This window comes from Paralichthys olivaceus, chromosome 13, assembly GCF_024713975.1.
Source record: "Paralichthys olivaceus isolate ysfri-2021 chromosome 13, ASM2471397v2, whole genome shotgun sequence".
Taxonomy (NCBI): Eukaryota; Metazoa; Chordata; class Actinopteri; order Pleuronectiformes; family Paralichthyidae; genus Paralichthys; species Paralichthys olivaceus.
The window spans coordinates 19,652,206-19,669,517 of NC_091105.1; the positions used below are offsets into that span (position 1 = coordinate 19,652,206).

At 41.5% G+C, this 17,312-nt stretch overlaps 1 protein-coding gene across 4 annotated transcripts; it reads right to left on the minus strand.

Annotated features, from left to right (window-relative positions):
- Nucleotides 1-5,623: 5,623 nt before the first annotated feature.
- LOC109632100 (syntaxin-12-like) lies at nucleotides 5,624-15,972 on the minus strand. 4 transcript variants are annotated; one of them, XM_020091227.2, is made up of 10 exons: nucleotides 15,834-15,972; nucleotides 12,387-12,537; nucleotides 12,220-12,289; nucleotides 12,002-12,101; nucleotides 9,898-10,035; nucleotides 9,693-9,736; nucleotides 9,107-9,212; nucleotides 8,934-9,006; nucleotides 8,743-8,825; nucleotides 5,624-6,393 (listed from the first exon to the last, which is right to left on the minus strand). In XM_020091227.2, the coding sequence occupies exons 2-10, from the start codon at nucleotides 12,484-12,486 to the stop codon at nucleotides 6,301-6,303; spliced, it is 807 nt and encodes a 268-aa protein (XP_019946786.1). In that variant the 5' UTR covers nucleotides 12,487-12,537; nucleotides 15,834-15,972; the 3' UTR covers nucleotides 5,624-6,300. The 4 variants fall into 4 exon arrangements, with proteins under 4 accessions (XP_019946786.1, XP_019946785.1, XP_019946787.1 ...); XM_020091226.2 differs by having other exon boundaries at nucleotides 15,825-15,960; XM_020091228.2 differs by having other exon boundaries at nucleotides 15,821-15,942.
- Between the last annotated feature and the right edge of the window lie 1,340 nt (nucleotides 15,973-17,312).

Consider the following 17,312-nt stretch of genomic DNA (forward strand, 5'->3'; position numbering starts at 1 on the left):
ACTGGGTCAGTTTCTTCAATCCATTCATTCCTGCACTGATAATCAAGACATTTTTAAAATATCTGTATGAAACAACAAATTAGTTGTGAGGTAGTACCAAATGGTGCTGTTCATTTTGTTACATTTAATCTCAACTGATCATACACAAATCCTTACAGATCTCTTTTACATGAAGAGTGTGTAAAATAGGAAAGTAGTCCTTTTTATAATAATCCCCATCATCCCTCAGTTCATATCTGGTTTTCAGGGGCTGTTATCAATGAGTCAGAGAGATGAAAACAAGTGGCAACAAAAGAATGTGAAGCAACCACAATGTGCAACAGTTGTTTGTTCTTTTATAGAAATATTTAGTTTGTTTAATACCCTCTTAATGGACAGCCCGGCTAGCATTTGGTGCTCCACATGGCAGTCATTGTATCACAACTCCATTTTAGTTCCAGTTTCATCACTGAAGAAAATGGGTTTAAAGTGGTTGATCTTGTTGCAGTCTACTGTTCCCCCGGCGCTTTTAGCTCATTGTTTTTCATTTCAACTTTACTCTTACGTTCAGTCTCAGTGCTAAAATCTACCCAGCTGCAGGCAGTTGTTACATTGAAACGCTCTGAGAAAGCCACTGCAGACTGCTCAACACCAAACCGACAAGGACAAAGTGAGATACTAATGGAGAATTTATTTATATTTTTATTCAGAGGATCTCATTCTGTGTTCCAATATGGCGCCCCACTCATTCCAATGACAGTTAAATGGGCACGTATAAGTGTGTGAGGCTCCTGTGTTTTGGGGCAAACAGTGCATGAGTCCTTATTTGATTGAGATGGTTGCTCGCTCTCTGTACTCACAAAACTCTTCTTGGAGACTTTTGATTTAAAAGAATTTAATTTAACTAGTGCAGTGGACTAAATCCACAGAGCCTGCAGTAAAGACCTGCTGGCACAAAGAGCTGTTCATCTGTTTACTCAAAGTTCAGTGAAGCTTGACTCTGTCTGCACAACCCTGAACTGGAGATCAGTTGTCAGTGCCATTGTCATAAACACAACTGTTGTTGTGAATGCACTGTTATTGTGATCAACAATGTCACATTGATTAAATCCCAACCAGAGCAACAGAGCGCTGGTCTCCTGTTTATTCAAATCTTATTAATATTTAACATATTGCGTGTCCACCTCTCACAAAATCCAACACTGCACTTTCCTGCCCATAAATGCCAAACTCATTATCCCCGAAGATGGTTGAAGAGCTCAAAGGACATTGATTTGAGCTAATATACAAATCACCGACATGCACGTCACAGTGTTTCACTGTCTGTTTTTGAAAACATCATCTGACTGTTCATGTTTTCTGACCTGTCAGACTTTGTAGTGATGTTTCCATGTTACCAGAATGGTTACCTTTATGTCTTCTGATGGAGATTTATGTGTCTGTTGAGTTTGTGTTCCATGGCGTCCTAAACCATGTTTGCTGCAACAGAAACAGAGCCTGAATAGATGAACACTGGCAACATGATGATCAGACTCATGTTTAATTGTTGATTCTGAGTTGGGAGCAGGATAATTTGCTCTTGAACAGAGAGACCTGGCTTTCTCCCTGTGATAGATTCCTATCTCTGACAGGCCGATGAGATGAGCTCCTGCCTGCAGAGAAGAATGCCACAGTCAGTTTATCCAGCCTGCAGATGTGGTTTGACATGCCTGTTGTACCGTAGAGGAACAGGGGCTTGCAGGGAGCTACAGCGTAGCATGTGGGCAGACAATATATGAGGGTGAATTCAGATGATAGGAGACAGATGACAAGAGGTGGTGCACATGAAAGGCCAGTCCAGGTTGTCCTTAACTTCATGTCAGGAAAGGTCCTCGTGAAGCATGTTTTTATTTCCCATCCTTGATCCTACTCTTGCTAAGCTGTCACACACATTATTCTCTTCCAACAAAGAAAGGAGCCCTTCCTCTTGCCTCGTGATTATTATTAAGTGTGTCTGCGTCCATGTCTGCAGTCTGCATGTGTCATCCAGAAACCATTAACTGACCTTTATTTAAAAGCTTTCTGATGGTGTGAAATAAAGAGGCAGAGAAAGAGGTTGTTTGTCATCTGATGGGAGGGTAATGTCAAAGAGGAGTTCTTTAGCCATTCCTCCCTTGACCAACCCCATCAAACATCCATCAAGAGACATGAGATCTGCTCCCTTTCATTTCCCGCAATCAAGAGAGCCTCTGTTGCCTCTCTTCAAAGAGGGAAAATCGCTGTCACTCTCACTTGTTGTCTGCTCATCAGCAAGACTGATCAGTGCTGATGATGTGTGTTCAAGTCTTTATAAAAGAGGAAATGAAAGAAGAGCTTGGACAATGGGTTCAGCCTCCGACAAAAAGGATATGGAAAGCAGATGCACCCTCCTTTTATCCTCCCAGAATAATGAAAGTCGAGCAGACAGGCGGGTTCTATCTGACCTTTTTTACTGGGTTACCTTAGAGACATCCGTTCTTTCAAGGAATACACACTTTCTCTAATCTAAAGGCCAGGTGAAAAGATGGAGAGAAGACATTGTTACATGGGCCTTTTCATATGTGCTTCTTGATCCACAAAGATGACAAGAGCTGCTTGTAAGAGCTGCCATTTTATTCACATGTACACCATGAAACCATGAGACATAAAATGTTTTTAGAATGTCATGTGAGGAGAATATGGCTGGGTGTAGTGAGAAAATGTCTGATAACTTTTTCATTACATCACACATGAGTTGAAGGATGATGATCGATCACCTCAAGGGCAAAAGGAATTAAATCCAGTTGATTTGACACATTTTCAATCTCTAAACAAGCTCGAAAACTCACAAAACTATAAAATAAATAAATAAATATATATATATTGTGGTTGTTTTGGAACATAGTTGTGATGGACAGTTTAAATAATCAAGGCCCCCTGCTTTAACTTTGTCCCAGATGGATGAAATTATAGGGAGGCATGTCTATCAGAATTTAAAAAGCCTCTCAGACACATAACTAAAACCCTTTTTTAACTCATTGGTAAAATGTTGGTCATGAGCTTTATCTGGAGCTTTATCTTTTTCTTAAAAACCTATTACAAAATATTGCAGTTTTACTTTTACCTTACTGCAGCAGCTCGTTGCTTCTGTTGATGTGACACTACATGCATCCTAATACAGCGTTCCCCTGAATGCTGTGTCTTGTCAAAAGCTTCTGAAAGGCATTTATAGACAACACAGAAAGTTAGGAAACCTCAATGAAAGCTGCATTCGTTAAATACTCTCAAGCTAAGCAGCTTAAGACAAATTGGGGCAATTGCTGAGGAAAATATTCCTGCAACACACTGGAATCATTCTAATGTGTCTAATCAGACTTCTGACAACTGCACTGTCTCGACACACGAGTAGCAGCAGCTTTACTGTGGAGTTTACAGCCATGCTGCTTTGATGAGCAATACTAACATGTTATTGTTTAGCATGTATTATAATAGTAATGGATGATGGTTATGCTGATGTTTACCATATTAGACTCCTTATTCAGTATGTTAGTATAGTGCTAATCTGCACTGATCAGTGATCACAGATGTAAATCAACCATTTATTGGATGGAATGGGCTGTGGAATTAGTAAGTAGGTACTTCAACAGAAGATAAGCAGTATAGATAATGGATGGATGGATTGATTGATAGAATCACAAGTGAGGGATCCCTCGAAGTCCCAGGACGGACAGAAGTGCAATGAAGAAAAGACAGATTATCTAATTATCTTAGACAGTGTCTAAGATAATTGGAGAGATGTATCAATGTTTAAAGTATTTATACAAAAGACAAAGTCTGGCAGAGATGAAGGGAGCAGGGATGACAAATGTACTGACAGAGGTATTGCCAAAAATGGCTGCAACATATATATATATATACATATGTATGTGTGTAATAATAGTTTCCAGTGTACTGTCAATAATGCCAAGTGTAATCCATCTGCCTTTAGTTTATGCTGATGACATACTGTAGCTCTGTGGCATGTTCAACATGTTCGTTCACATCGTACAGACGTTCATTGGTCCCTGGAGAATGTATCCTCATGACTTGATTCGACTTGTTTGACTTTAGATGATGAAATCAGATTTGTCCTCCAGAGTTGAATGATTTTGAGTGGCTGCACCTCATCTCTTAATAACAGGTCGGTGTGAGCGTACCCACACAAAGCATGGCCGTTGAGGACCACTCAGTGCTCCTCCGCAGCCTAAAGACAGCGCGTGGCCAAGACAACCCTGATGTGAGCCTCATCACAGCCCACCATATACTCTCCTTTATCACTTATTTACTATTCCGTCCACACCAAGTGTCTCATTCAGACAAAATCCACCCACCATTTGAACATCTTTTACTTTGAGGACGACAGCTTGAGTACAACAATGAGTCACTCAGAAAACACTACAAAGTTCAGTTTATAATTGGACACTGATGGATCTCAATCAGCAAAGTATGTCCACATCACAAATACTGTACAAGTCTATTATTACATCAGTTCAGCTTCAATTCAGTGGCTACAAGTGCACTTGAGGCCTGATTTCACTGGCAATCCAACAGTCCAAGTGATTAACTGACCTAAAAGCACAGAAGCACATGTCATGAATACGGTATGTGCTGCACCAACAAGGCTCAGGTGTATTTTCTACCCAAGGAATGTTGTCTTTGTTTTAAAGTCCCGTAGAATTATGTTTTTTACTTTGAGTGTTTGAAATAGTAGCACTGCTGTTGCAAATAAATAATAAGCTGAAAGAGGTTTCAAATAACAAAAACATTATTTTCCTTACCTTTAGCGCTATCCAGACCAGCAGCAGCATATTGCTGATCACAATTTAACATTTTTCCACATTTTAATGATATATATAGATAGATATCTATATATATATAGATATATAGATAGGTAGATATATCACTTAATCCATCTCTTCTCTCAAAGAGTTCTCACTGAAAAAAAAAATTGCTATAAACTGTTGCTTTTGCAACAAAAAGGTCAAGTTAGTGCTCTGGGAGAACACACTGCCGGACACACAGGGAGCTACAGATGGAGGAACACTCTGATCAAAGTCCAACATCATTTTACTCTGGACGCAGACATATACATTTTGCTCTGCTACTCTATGATATAATAATGATATTCATGCTATTTTTTTAATGCTGTGAGCATCATAAACTATCCAGTGTATTCAGGTGCAGGATGTATACTGCAGTTTGTGTTCTTTGTGTACACTCACTCTTTAGAGTTGTAGCTCTGTTTTGTTTGTGTTTGACACCATCACATTACACATGAAAATGTTTTGTTAAAAATTTGACCAGTATACACTTTAAAGACTGTCCACTACAAATAATATCATATTTTCACATTTTATTGGTGTTCTTTCTCCTTATTCTACTTCTACTTTAAGCATTTTGTTTTATTTTCTGTTTTCACTCTTGACGATTTGATATTTAGATGTTGATGGTGATATCTACTTGTACTTTTATGTGGTGTGTTTCTACTATGGTGATACCACTCCAGTACACCGAAGTATAAATTCCAGGGCTACTCATTTACATTATCAGAACCCCTGTCATGCTTAGCTCACCACCTGGTGGGCGAAATGAGACATTACACCAGCAGTACTGGGCACGACCAGTGAAACGAGCTGTTTTACTGAAGACACACATTCATCATATTTCTTTCAACATTATCATGAGTAAAACACTACATTCTACACTCTACATTCAAACAAGACAGGATGGACTTTCTGTGTACAAAATTGTGCAACATTGGTCATCATAATCCAGGCTGTGACTGTAGTGATGGAAGTTACATGAAGACAAAATTACTTTTGTGTAGGGATACAGGGTTTGTTTGTTTTTCTTAAGACAAAAAACACAGAGCTTTTTTTTAGTCAACACCCACACACACCATCCATCCCCCTCCTCCATTCTGCAAAATCCCCATCCCATTATCATCATTACTATCTGCAGTAGCAGTGGGGTTGGAAGTAGAACAGTTTAATGTCTCAAACTACAGGAAGAAGAACTGAAAGTGTCAGTTTTTGACTTAAAAAAACAAATGATAAAAAAAAAATTCAACAGCATGACAAAATATTGACAGGTTAGTTCCTAACACGTTGCTGTTAGCCCCAAAAGACATTAAACATAAGAAACCAACTGTTATTCCCACTCATTTGTCCTCCCACATAAATACACACACACACACACACACACACACACACACACACACACACACACACACACACACACACAGAGGAAGTCATGTGAAGGTGTCATCGGGCTGTGCTTCTCCTCTCATTTCAGGGCCTGCCAGATGATGATGATGAGGATGGTGAGCACAAGCGTCAGCACCATGGCCAGCATGCACATCCTCTTACGAGATTTCCTCTGCACACAACAAATATCATGTCAGAGTGAGTGAAGAAGATGATACTATGCTGTTTTACATCACAGTGGTACTGGTGGAGGACATAACATCATATCAAACTTTATTCATCGACAAATTATACTGTTGTATCACTTTCTTATTGTTAAAAAAATGAAAAGACCGAAACCACCAATGTGTGGGTGAATGTGACTGAGCCGAGGTTTGGAAATTAAAGTAAAAAGTGATATTAAATATTTAATTTACTTTACTCACTTAGTCATTTCCTGGTTAAGTAGTTTTTAATAAATGTGAAATAGGAGGAAATAGGAGGAAGATGGCAACACACACATATATATATATATATATATATATATATAATATTATATTTATATATATATAATGCTCAAAAAAATAAAGGGAACACTTAAACGACACATCCTAGATCTCAATGAATGAAATATTCCAGTTGAAAATCTTTATTCATTACATAGTGGAATGTGTTGAGAACAAAATAACACAAATGATCAATGGAAATCAAAATCATTATCCCATGGAGGTCTGGATTCAGAATCATACTCAAAATAAAAGTGGAAAAATCTGATCACTGGTTGATCCAACTTCTGTGGAAATTCCTCAAGACAAGTCAAAATGAGGCTCAGTAGTGTGTGTGACCTCCACATGCCTGTATGAACTCCCTACAATGCCTGGGCATGCTCCTGATGAGACGACGGATGTTCTCCTGAGGGATCTCCTCCCAGACCTGGATCAAAGCATCAGTCAACTCCTGGACAGTCTGAGGAGAGATGTGGCATTGGTGGATGGAACGAGACATGATGTCCCAGATGTGCTTGATTGGATTCAGGTCCGGGGAACAGGCAGGCCAGTCCATAGCATCAATGCCTTCATCATGCAGGAAACTGCTGACACACTCCAGCCACATGAGGCTTAGCATTGTCATGCATCAGAAGGAACCCAGGGCCCACTGCACCAGCATATGGTCTCACAATGGGTCTGAGGATCTCATCCCGGTACCTAATGGCAGTCAGGGTACCTCTGGAGGGCTGTGCGGCTCTCCAGAGAAATGCCTCCCCAGACCATAGCTGACCCACTGCCAAACTGGTCATGCTGGAGGATGTTGCAGACAGCAGAACTTTCTCCACGGCGTCTCAAGACTCTGTCATGTCTGTCACATGTGCTCAGTGTGAACCTGCTCTCATCCGTGAAGAGCACAGGGCGCCAATGGCGAAACTCCCAATCTTGGTGTTATCTGGCAAATGCCATTTGCCCTGCACGGTGTTGGGCTGTAAGCACAGGCCCCACTTGTGGACATCGGGCCCTTGTACCACCCTCATGGAGTCTGTTTCTGACAGTTTGAGCAGAAACATGCACATCACTGGCCTGCTGGAGGTCATTTTGTAGGGCTCTGGCAGTGCTCCTCCTTGCACAAAGGAGCAGATAGCGGTCCTGCTGCTGGCTTGTTGTCCTTCTATGGCCCCCTCCACATCTCCTGGTGTACTGGCCTGTCTCCTGGTATCTCCTCCATGCTCTTGACACTGTGCTGACAGACACAGCAAACCTTCTTGCCACAGCATGCATTGATGTGGATGAGCTGCACTACCTGAGCAATGTCTGTGGGTTGTAGACACCGCCTCATGCTACCTCTAGTGGGGAGGGCACTGGCAAAATGCAAAAGTGACCAAAAATCAGCCAGAAAGGATGAGGACAGAGGAATGATCCGTGGTCACCACCTGCAGAGCCATTCCTTTATAGGGGTTGTCTTGCTAACTGCCTCTCATTTCCACCTGTTGTCTGTTCCATTTGCACAACAGCAGGTGAAATCGATTCACAATCAGTGTTGCTTCCTAACTGGACAGTTTGATTTCCCAGAAGTGTGATAAATTCACAACTCAACCACTTGGAGGACAAGGAGCTCATAACACTGCTGATGGGAGTTAATTTGTACATAGCATTTGTGTTAAATCGTGGATGAGGGGTCAGGCTGTGGGACATATGTAAACAGGTCCAGGTTAGTCCAGATTTGACTTGTAGATAATTGTTGGTAGTGGGTCAGGTCAGGTACGGAGCTTTGCAGGGGCCTGTGGGTGTGGGTTTGCAAACATTGATCAGTGCAGGACTCACTGCAACAGTGCTGCTCACTGCAGGTGTTTGTACAGTGTGTCAGGCTGTTGAGTAATGGGATCAGCTCTTTATTGGTTTGGTGTTGTCATAGAATCAGACCACGTCTTACCCTTCAACATGCAATCATTATGTATTATGTACTTTATTATGCCATACATCTTTAGCTGGCTTTTAAAATATGATGATATGATGTAGTGTTTCCATTGTTTTGTGCAGACCCTCTATCCTACCTTGTAATAGGCGGCCTTCTGCAGCTGCACTGCTCCTCTGTCTACATGAACCTCAGCGCACTCCACATTGGCCTCGATGCTGTCTGGTAATGGAAACACAGGAGCCTCGGTGTTAACACACACACACACACACATACACACACACACACATCTGTATGACTCAGGGCTAACCCGGGTTTCCTCTTACGTACCGATCATATCTCCCTGGTCGTGGATCATCACAGCAAGGTCCTTGAAGATCTGGTTCACATCCATAATGTCGGCCTGGAGAGGAGGACAGGAGTGACTGCATGAGGACAACTACCAATGACAGTGTGACAGCGTCCCTCTCTCTGTGGGACATCATGTAAGTTCAGGTTTATACCTCCAGCTGTTTGATGTTGGTCTCTCTCTCCTTGATGAGCTCCAGGTCCTCCTCTGTGATGGTGGGCTCCTCAGTCTGAGTCTGGCTCTGACTCCATTCATCTTCCCTGAGCAATACAATAATAATAATAATCATATCATAATATATAGATATATATATATATATATAATAACATATATATGAAGTACAAACATTATTTAGCTGTAAAAGTTAACAGAGTCATCTCTTTGTACAATCTGTATAATGATACTGAATGTTTCTGAATGACCTTACACATATTTTTGGTTTGTCTGTGCTGATATTTCTTACTACTCATCAGCCTGCATTTCTACAATATGCTAATAGCTGATCATATTGATAGTGTCACTATGCTCTGGATTATACAGTCTCATTATTGTATTTGGATTCAGTGAAAATACTTGAATACTCAAAATATCCCACAGCTGTTTCACCGTGGACTGATTCTTTTAAAATAGCTTGAACTGTGCAGTCAGTCAAAGAACTCAAAGGAACAAACTGAACAGAGAACAGTGGCAACAGAGACTTGGCTGAAGGTAAAATAATTAAAGAACACTATGAAACTTACTTTTCAAATGTCACCAGCTGGTCATTCACATTCCCTCCATCTCCCTGTAGACAGACACAAAAAGGTTCCATCAGCCTGCGTCACTTATCAATCATTCATATTTATCAGGAGTGATTCAAGTCCTCACTGTGTGTTTGGGAGTATAATGTTACTGGTGGTTAAGTCTAAACTGTTGTGTTCCATGAAAAGTATGCTATTTGTTCACCATGACTCTGGATCCGGCTCGAGCTCTGGCCACTGACTCCTTCTCTTTCTCAGCCGCCTTCCGCTGCACCACCTGGAAGTTGTTGAGGGCTGCAGAGAAATCGTTCATCAGGCGTTCCCTCTGCAGCTTCTGCTGCCTCTGGAAGAAAGACGAAAGGAAACAATAAAGACTGTTTCTTAATATTTCTTTTACATTCTCATGTCGGACACCCAAATGCACAAATGCTGAACCTTTAATTTCCTGAACTTAGGCCCGGAGCTGCAGAAAACAGCTGGAGCAGGGTCACTACATGATTACTGTTAAGAGAGCAGGATCATGAACTTAGTTCTGCTGTTTGTCTCTGGACAGAGCAAATTCCCAAGGCACAAATACATATAGATGTTGTTTTCAGTCCAAAACTAAATGTTAATCTAACTTTCCTGAAAAGTATTTCTAAGTATAAGTAGAGCAGATTTATTTCATAGCTGTTAACGAGCACAACTCGGTTAGGTTATCATATGTATTATAGGAATACCTACAAATTAGATATCATTTTTATCATAAATGTCCCTCAGTGAGTTTTTAAAATGAACAAACAGACATCCACTAATGCAGGGGAATAAAGAAAAAGCAAAGCTAAACTACTTTTAAAATATCTCACTTTCAAATGTCTTAAACCTTATTGTGTAATTTAACATGTATTTCAAACATTAACATTTATTCTAAATGTTTAAATAAAAAGATCATATTGTGTTGCATGAATACTGTGTGCCCCCACAGTCCAGGGCCTTCTCTGTTTATTCTGTGTGTAACTTCAACAAACATAAGAAAGTCATTATCTCAGATACATGTGACTCTTGCTGAGCTATTGTTTCAGAACAATGGACAGCTCAGTTTGAGGTTTCCAGGTGTGGCACTGTCCATAGTCCTGAAACAGAGCAGAGGACAACACAGTGCATGTCACTCAGTCTATTTACTTTTCATGGTGAGAATAGAACTAATTTAATTTCCCCCAATTGTAACCAGAGACAGACAGAAGGGACTGTGATCATTTAGATTTAAAAAAACTAAGATCTTATTTGTGATTTCAGTTTTGTTCAGTATTGTTCGTTTCACCAGCTGGCAGCAAGGTTGTCTAAGGCGCTCCAGGAGCTGTGGATGTTTTCAGATATGGTCCATGACCTTTGACCTCACCTGACCCTTCACACTCCCTGTGTTTCAGCACCACCATCATGAGCATGGACTGAAGGGTCTATTCCTGTTTGTGTTTTCAGCCTTAATGCTACACGATGGACCTTTTAATTTGATGGCTAACAGGGCACCTTATTAAGAACAACTGTGCACCAGATAACTGGTGCATTTATTAAATCATCCACACGTGTTTAAACTGAAGCAGATACATCTTCAGGTAATGTTCACCTTGAACATCAGAATAGAGGAGACGTGATCTCAGTGAGTTTGACCACATGTTGTTCTGAAAGTGCTGATCTCACACAACACACCACAGTCTGACAGTTTTACTCACAGTGGTGCAAACAAACTGTTTTCTAGCACATCAACAGTGGGCACATGATGTCTGATGTTCAACAATTAGATAGTTAGATATTCTACAACAGCAGAGACTAAATCAGGTTCCACACATGTCGGCCAAGAAGCGATACGTGAAGCTGCAGAGGACACACACTCACAAACACAACAGATGAAGAGACACAGACACTGAGTTGACTGCACTTCAGTGAGCTCCCCAGTCACCAGATGTGAGTCCAGCAGAACCTTTGTGATGTGGTAGAACATCTCAACATGGAGCAGAATCTCAAAAGGAAAATTTCCAACAACTTGTAGAATTGACGACATGAAGAACTGAGGCTGTTTTGAGAGCACATGATTGGCTGATTGGATAACTGCATGAATAAATAGGTTTATAGGTGCTTGTGTTAATTTATGGTGCATTCACCTGAGATCCATAAATCATCTATGAATAAATAGCAAACATAGCACATCGTATGCTGGCTACATAGTTCTTTAATAAGTCTAAGGTGGAGACTGTTAAAACAGCTCATTCAGGATCTAATATTATTTATCTAAACATGCAGCCTGATCGATTGAAAAAAGCTTCTACGCTGACCTGCTCTGATGGAGACAGTGGGGGGGGCAGCGCTCCCAGCTCCTTCAGGTGTCTGTTGGTTTCTTTAGCCAGCTGGTTGGTGTAGTGCTGGAGCTGTTGGCTGCAGGGAGGCACAAACAAACGCTTAGACCAAACTTTTGAGTTGTTGCAGTGCTCACAGACTGGATCAACTGATGATAACATGCATGGGATACGGCTGATGCCAGACAAGCACTCACAGCCTCTCCTGCAGCTCTGTGGTCTCCTCGCTCGTTCCCAGTTGGTAGAGGAGACTTTTGATCTGACCAGCTGCAGAGAGAGGGAACCACGTCAGTAAACATGTAATTCATGTGTGGAGGTGTGAACAGATGTTTGTGTGTGTGTGTGTTGGATGCAGTCAGCTCACAGTTTTGGTTGATCCTCTGGATGTTGAAACTGCACGCCTGGATGAGACTGCTCATGTCCCGCGGCTGGGACCAGCTGCTGTCTCCTCTCATTGACGACATCTTGGCTGTAGCCCACTAGCCTGTCACACTAACGAACTCTCTAAACACAAACTAAACACAACAGAATAGTTACATTTATCATTTTAACATTTCCGTAACTGAATTTCCTCCAATCTCTTTTTATTGGATTTATTTGTGCTGATGTGTCAAATAAAAATTTCAATTTCAAAAAAGGTACATCTTATCTGATCTTATATTTTCTGATCTTATCTTTTTAAGTCAAGACACAGTCAGCTGTTATATTTTGGAAGCAATGATGGAGGAGAGCAACAAAAAACAAAAACAACAAGAAGACGAAGAACGACTACAACAAAAGCTGCCGCAGCAGGAGTAAATCCGGCCCTTCTGCAGTGCAGCTCTATGAGGGAATGCAAAGGTCTAAGTCAGAGCTGCCGGACTTCCTGCGAACCATCTCCGTCCCTATGACGTTTGCTGACGGTCCAGAGGAGCCAATGAAACAAAAAAGTAGCGATCGTCCACAGCAATCACCGCGAGTGTGTTGTCGTGGTAATGATGTTTGTGAAAACAGAGTCACGTCAGTAGCAGCACTGGTCTAACACAGTCTACTAACACAGGACAGACACTGGACTAACACTGGACTAACACAGGACTAACACTGGACTAACACTGGACTAACACTGGACAAACACTGGACTCACACAGGTCTAACACAGGACTAACACTGGACTAACACTGGACTAACACTGGACTAACACTGGACTAACACAGGACTAACACAGTCTATTAACACTGGACTAACACAGGACTAACACAGTCTACTAACACTGGACTAACACTGGACTAACACTGGACTAACACAGGACTAACACTGGACTAACACAGGACTAACACAGTCTATTAACACTGGACTAACACAGGACTAACACAGTCTACTAACACTGGACTAACACTGGACTAACACTGGACTAACACTGGACTAACACTGGACTAACACAGGACTAACACTGGACTAACACTGGACTAACACAGGACTAACACAGTCTATTAACACTGGACTAACACAGGACTAACACAGTCTACTAACACTGGACTAACACTGGACTAACACTGGACTAACACTGGACTAACACAGGACTAACACAGTCTACTAACACTGGACTAACACTGGACTAACACAGGACTAACACAGGACTAACACTGGACTAACACAGGACTAACACAGTCTATTAACACTGGACTAACACAGGACTAACACAGTCTACTAACACTGGACTAACACTGGACTAACACTGGACTAACACTGGACTAACACAGTCTACTAACACTGGACTAACACAGGACTAACACAGGACTAACACTGGACTAACACTGGACTAACACAGGACTAACACTGGACTAACACAGGACTAACACTGGACTAACACTGGACTAACACAGTCTACTAACACAGGACTAACACAGGACTAACACAGGACTAACACTGGACTAACACAGGACTAACACAGGACTAACACAGTCTACTAACACTGGACTAACACAGGACTAACACAGTCTACTAACACAGGACTAACACAGGACTAACACAGGACTAACACTGGACTAACACAGTCTACTAACACAGGACTAACACTGGACTAACACAGGACTAACACTGGACTAACACAGGACTAACACAGGACTAACACAGGTCTAACACTAGACTAACACTGGACTAACACAGTCTACTAACACAGGTCTAACACAGGACTAACACAGTCTACTAACACAGGACTAACACAGGTCTAACACTGGACTAACACAGGTCGAACACAGGACTAACACAGGACTAACACAGGACTAACACAGGTCTAACACTAGACTAACACAGGACTAACACAGTCTACTAACACAGGACTAACACAGGACTAACACAGTCTACTAACACAGGACTAACACAGGACTAACACTGGACTAACACTGGACTAACACTGGACAAACACTGGACTCACACAGGTCTAACACAGGACTAACACTGGACTAACACTGGACTAACACTGGACTAACACTGGACTAACACAGGACTAACACAGTCTATTAACACTGGACTAACACAGGACTAACACAGTCTACTAACACTGGACTAACACTGGACTAACACTGGACTAACACAGGACTAACACTGGACTAACACAGGACTAACACAGTCTATTAACACTGGACTAACACAGGACTAACACAGTCTACTAACACTGGACTAACACTGGACTAACACTGGACTAACACTGGACTAACACTGGACTAACACAGGACTAACACTGGACTAACACTGGACTAACACAGGACTAACACAGTCTATTAACACTGGACTAACACAGGACTAACACAGTCTACTAACACTGGACTAACACTGGACTAACACTGGACTAACACTGGACTAACACAGGACTAACACAGTCTACTAACACTGGACTAACACTGGACTAACACAGGACTAACACAGGACTAACACTGGACTAACACAGGACTAACACAGTCTATTAACACTGGACTAACACAGGACTAACACAGTCTACTAACACTGGACTAACACTGGACTAACACTGGACTAACACTGGACTAACACAGTCTACTAACACTGGACTAACACAGGACTAACACAGGACTAACACTGGACTAACACTGGACTAACACAGGACTAACACTGGACTAACACAGGACTAACACTGGACTAACACTGGACTAACACAGTCTACTAACACAGGACTAACACAGGACTAACACAGGACTAACACTGGACTAACACAGGACTAACACAGGACTAACACAGTCTACTAACACTGGACTAACACAGGACTAACACAGTCTACTAACACAGGACTAACACAGGACTAACACAGGACTAACACTGGACTAACACAGTCTACTAACACAGGACTAACACTGGACTAACACAGGACTAACACTGGACTAACACAGGACTAACACAGGACTAACACAGGTCTAACACTAGACTAACACTGGACTAACACAGTCTACTAACACAGGTCTAACACAGGACTAACACAGTCTACTAACACAGGACTAACACAGGTCTAACACTGGACTAACACAGGTCGAACACAGGACTAACACAGGACTAACACAGGACTAACACAGGTCTAACACTAGACTAACACAGGACTAACACAGTCTACTAACACAGGACTAACACAGGACTAACACAGTCTACTAACACAGGACTAACACAGGTCTAACACTGGACTAACACATGTTCCCAGCAGCGGACTCCAACACAAACCATAATAAGCCTGGTAAACAAACAAATGATTCAGCGCTAATAACTCCAGCCTGCATATTATGGTCTGTAGTAGGGTGAGATTGACGTCATGCTCACATACAGCTCTTACTTGACCGTGACGCTGCTGGACTCCACGGTGTTTGTCTCTGCAACCCCTCCGCACATCACATCTTTTATTCCTCTGTCACAATTAGCAGCAGACCCAGCCCGGCCGTGACGTCACGCGTCCACAGCACTAATCCGACGGCGGCTCCCGGGATGCGTTCACTGGCATGAAAAAGGTGGGGATTCACAACATTTCGCAATTTGTGTGGATTTCCATAGGAATGTGAGCAATACATCAAGACTTTTAGACACTAAAGAAGCAACGCAACCACATTTACAAACAAATATAGTATATAGTATAATGAACAATAATAAACGAACGCCCCCCTCTTCCTTTCCATTTCTTTCCAATATATGAAAGCTGTTTATACATTTGTATTCTTGTATTCTTTCTAACCAATATGCATTTGTCTCCATGCCTGTCTAATTGACTTTTGATTTTTGTATTCAGCATATATTTGCAATGTTTGTAGCCTATGCATTTGATTGTAAATAAAGGTGAAAAAAATAACACAATTTTCCTGTAAGACAAAAGCTTGTATTATTAGTGTTATACTAGTTACACAACACCACACAATACTATTTTCTGCCTGTTTATTCAGTATTCACAGAGCAGTCCTGTGTCCCGTATCCCTGACCCCAACCAGCTATCATCTCCACATGAGATGTAGTTTATCATATCAGCATTTGGGGTTGTCTTATGTTTCTTCGTTTGTTTGGTTTTCCAACTAGATACAGCTTCAACAGATATATGTACACATCATTCGGTTTCATCAAAATCTTGGAACCTAGCACTATAATTTTGAGTCACCCACAAGAATAAGAAATGTCCATTGAAACATTGAACGTGGACTAAGTATAAAGAGCCAGTCTCCCTCTCTCTCTCTCTCTCTCTCTCTCTCTCTCTCTCTCTCTCTCTCTAATCCCGTGCCTGTCCCATGACTTTCCAACTGACTAATAATAAGTCTGATTGCAGCACTGTGGAGCCGTGCACGTGACAACTCACAGAGGACACATGAGTCTCTAATGCTGCTGGTGATGAAGGGAGAGGCTACATAGAAGGTCCATAACTTTGCCATCATCAGGGACAATGTGAGGTTTCAGTGTATTCTTTTCTTTTTTACATGAAACCATTATGAAACCAGTGTTCACTGCTAAAAACGTGGAGCGCGTGCCCACAGTTTAAGACAATTGGTTTCATAACACATTGAGTATCAACAGGAATGTGGAAGAATGTGATCACTTGAACGGTTGTGACGATGCCAGTTAAGACTTTTGTCACAGTCAGGGAGGATTTTCATGTTAGTCTGCACTTAAAGCAACATATTTCAATGCAGAACCAGAACACTGAATACATGTCTATGTCACAAGCCGAGAATCAAACCTCACAGCAGACTTTTTAGTCAGTTTGAAGTTTAGAAAAAAAGACATTTTACATTATCACTGATTTCAGTGATAATGTTCTTGACAGAAAATGAGAGGG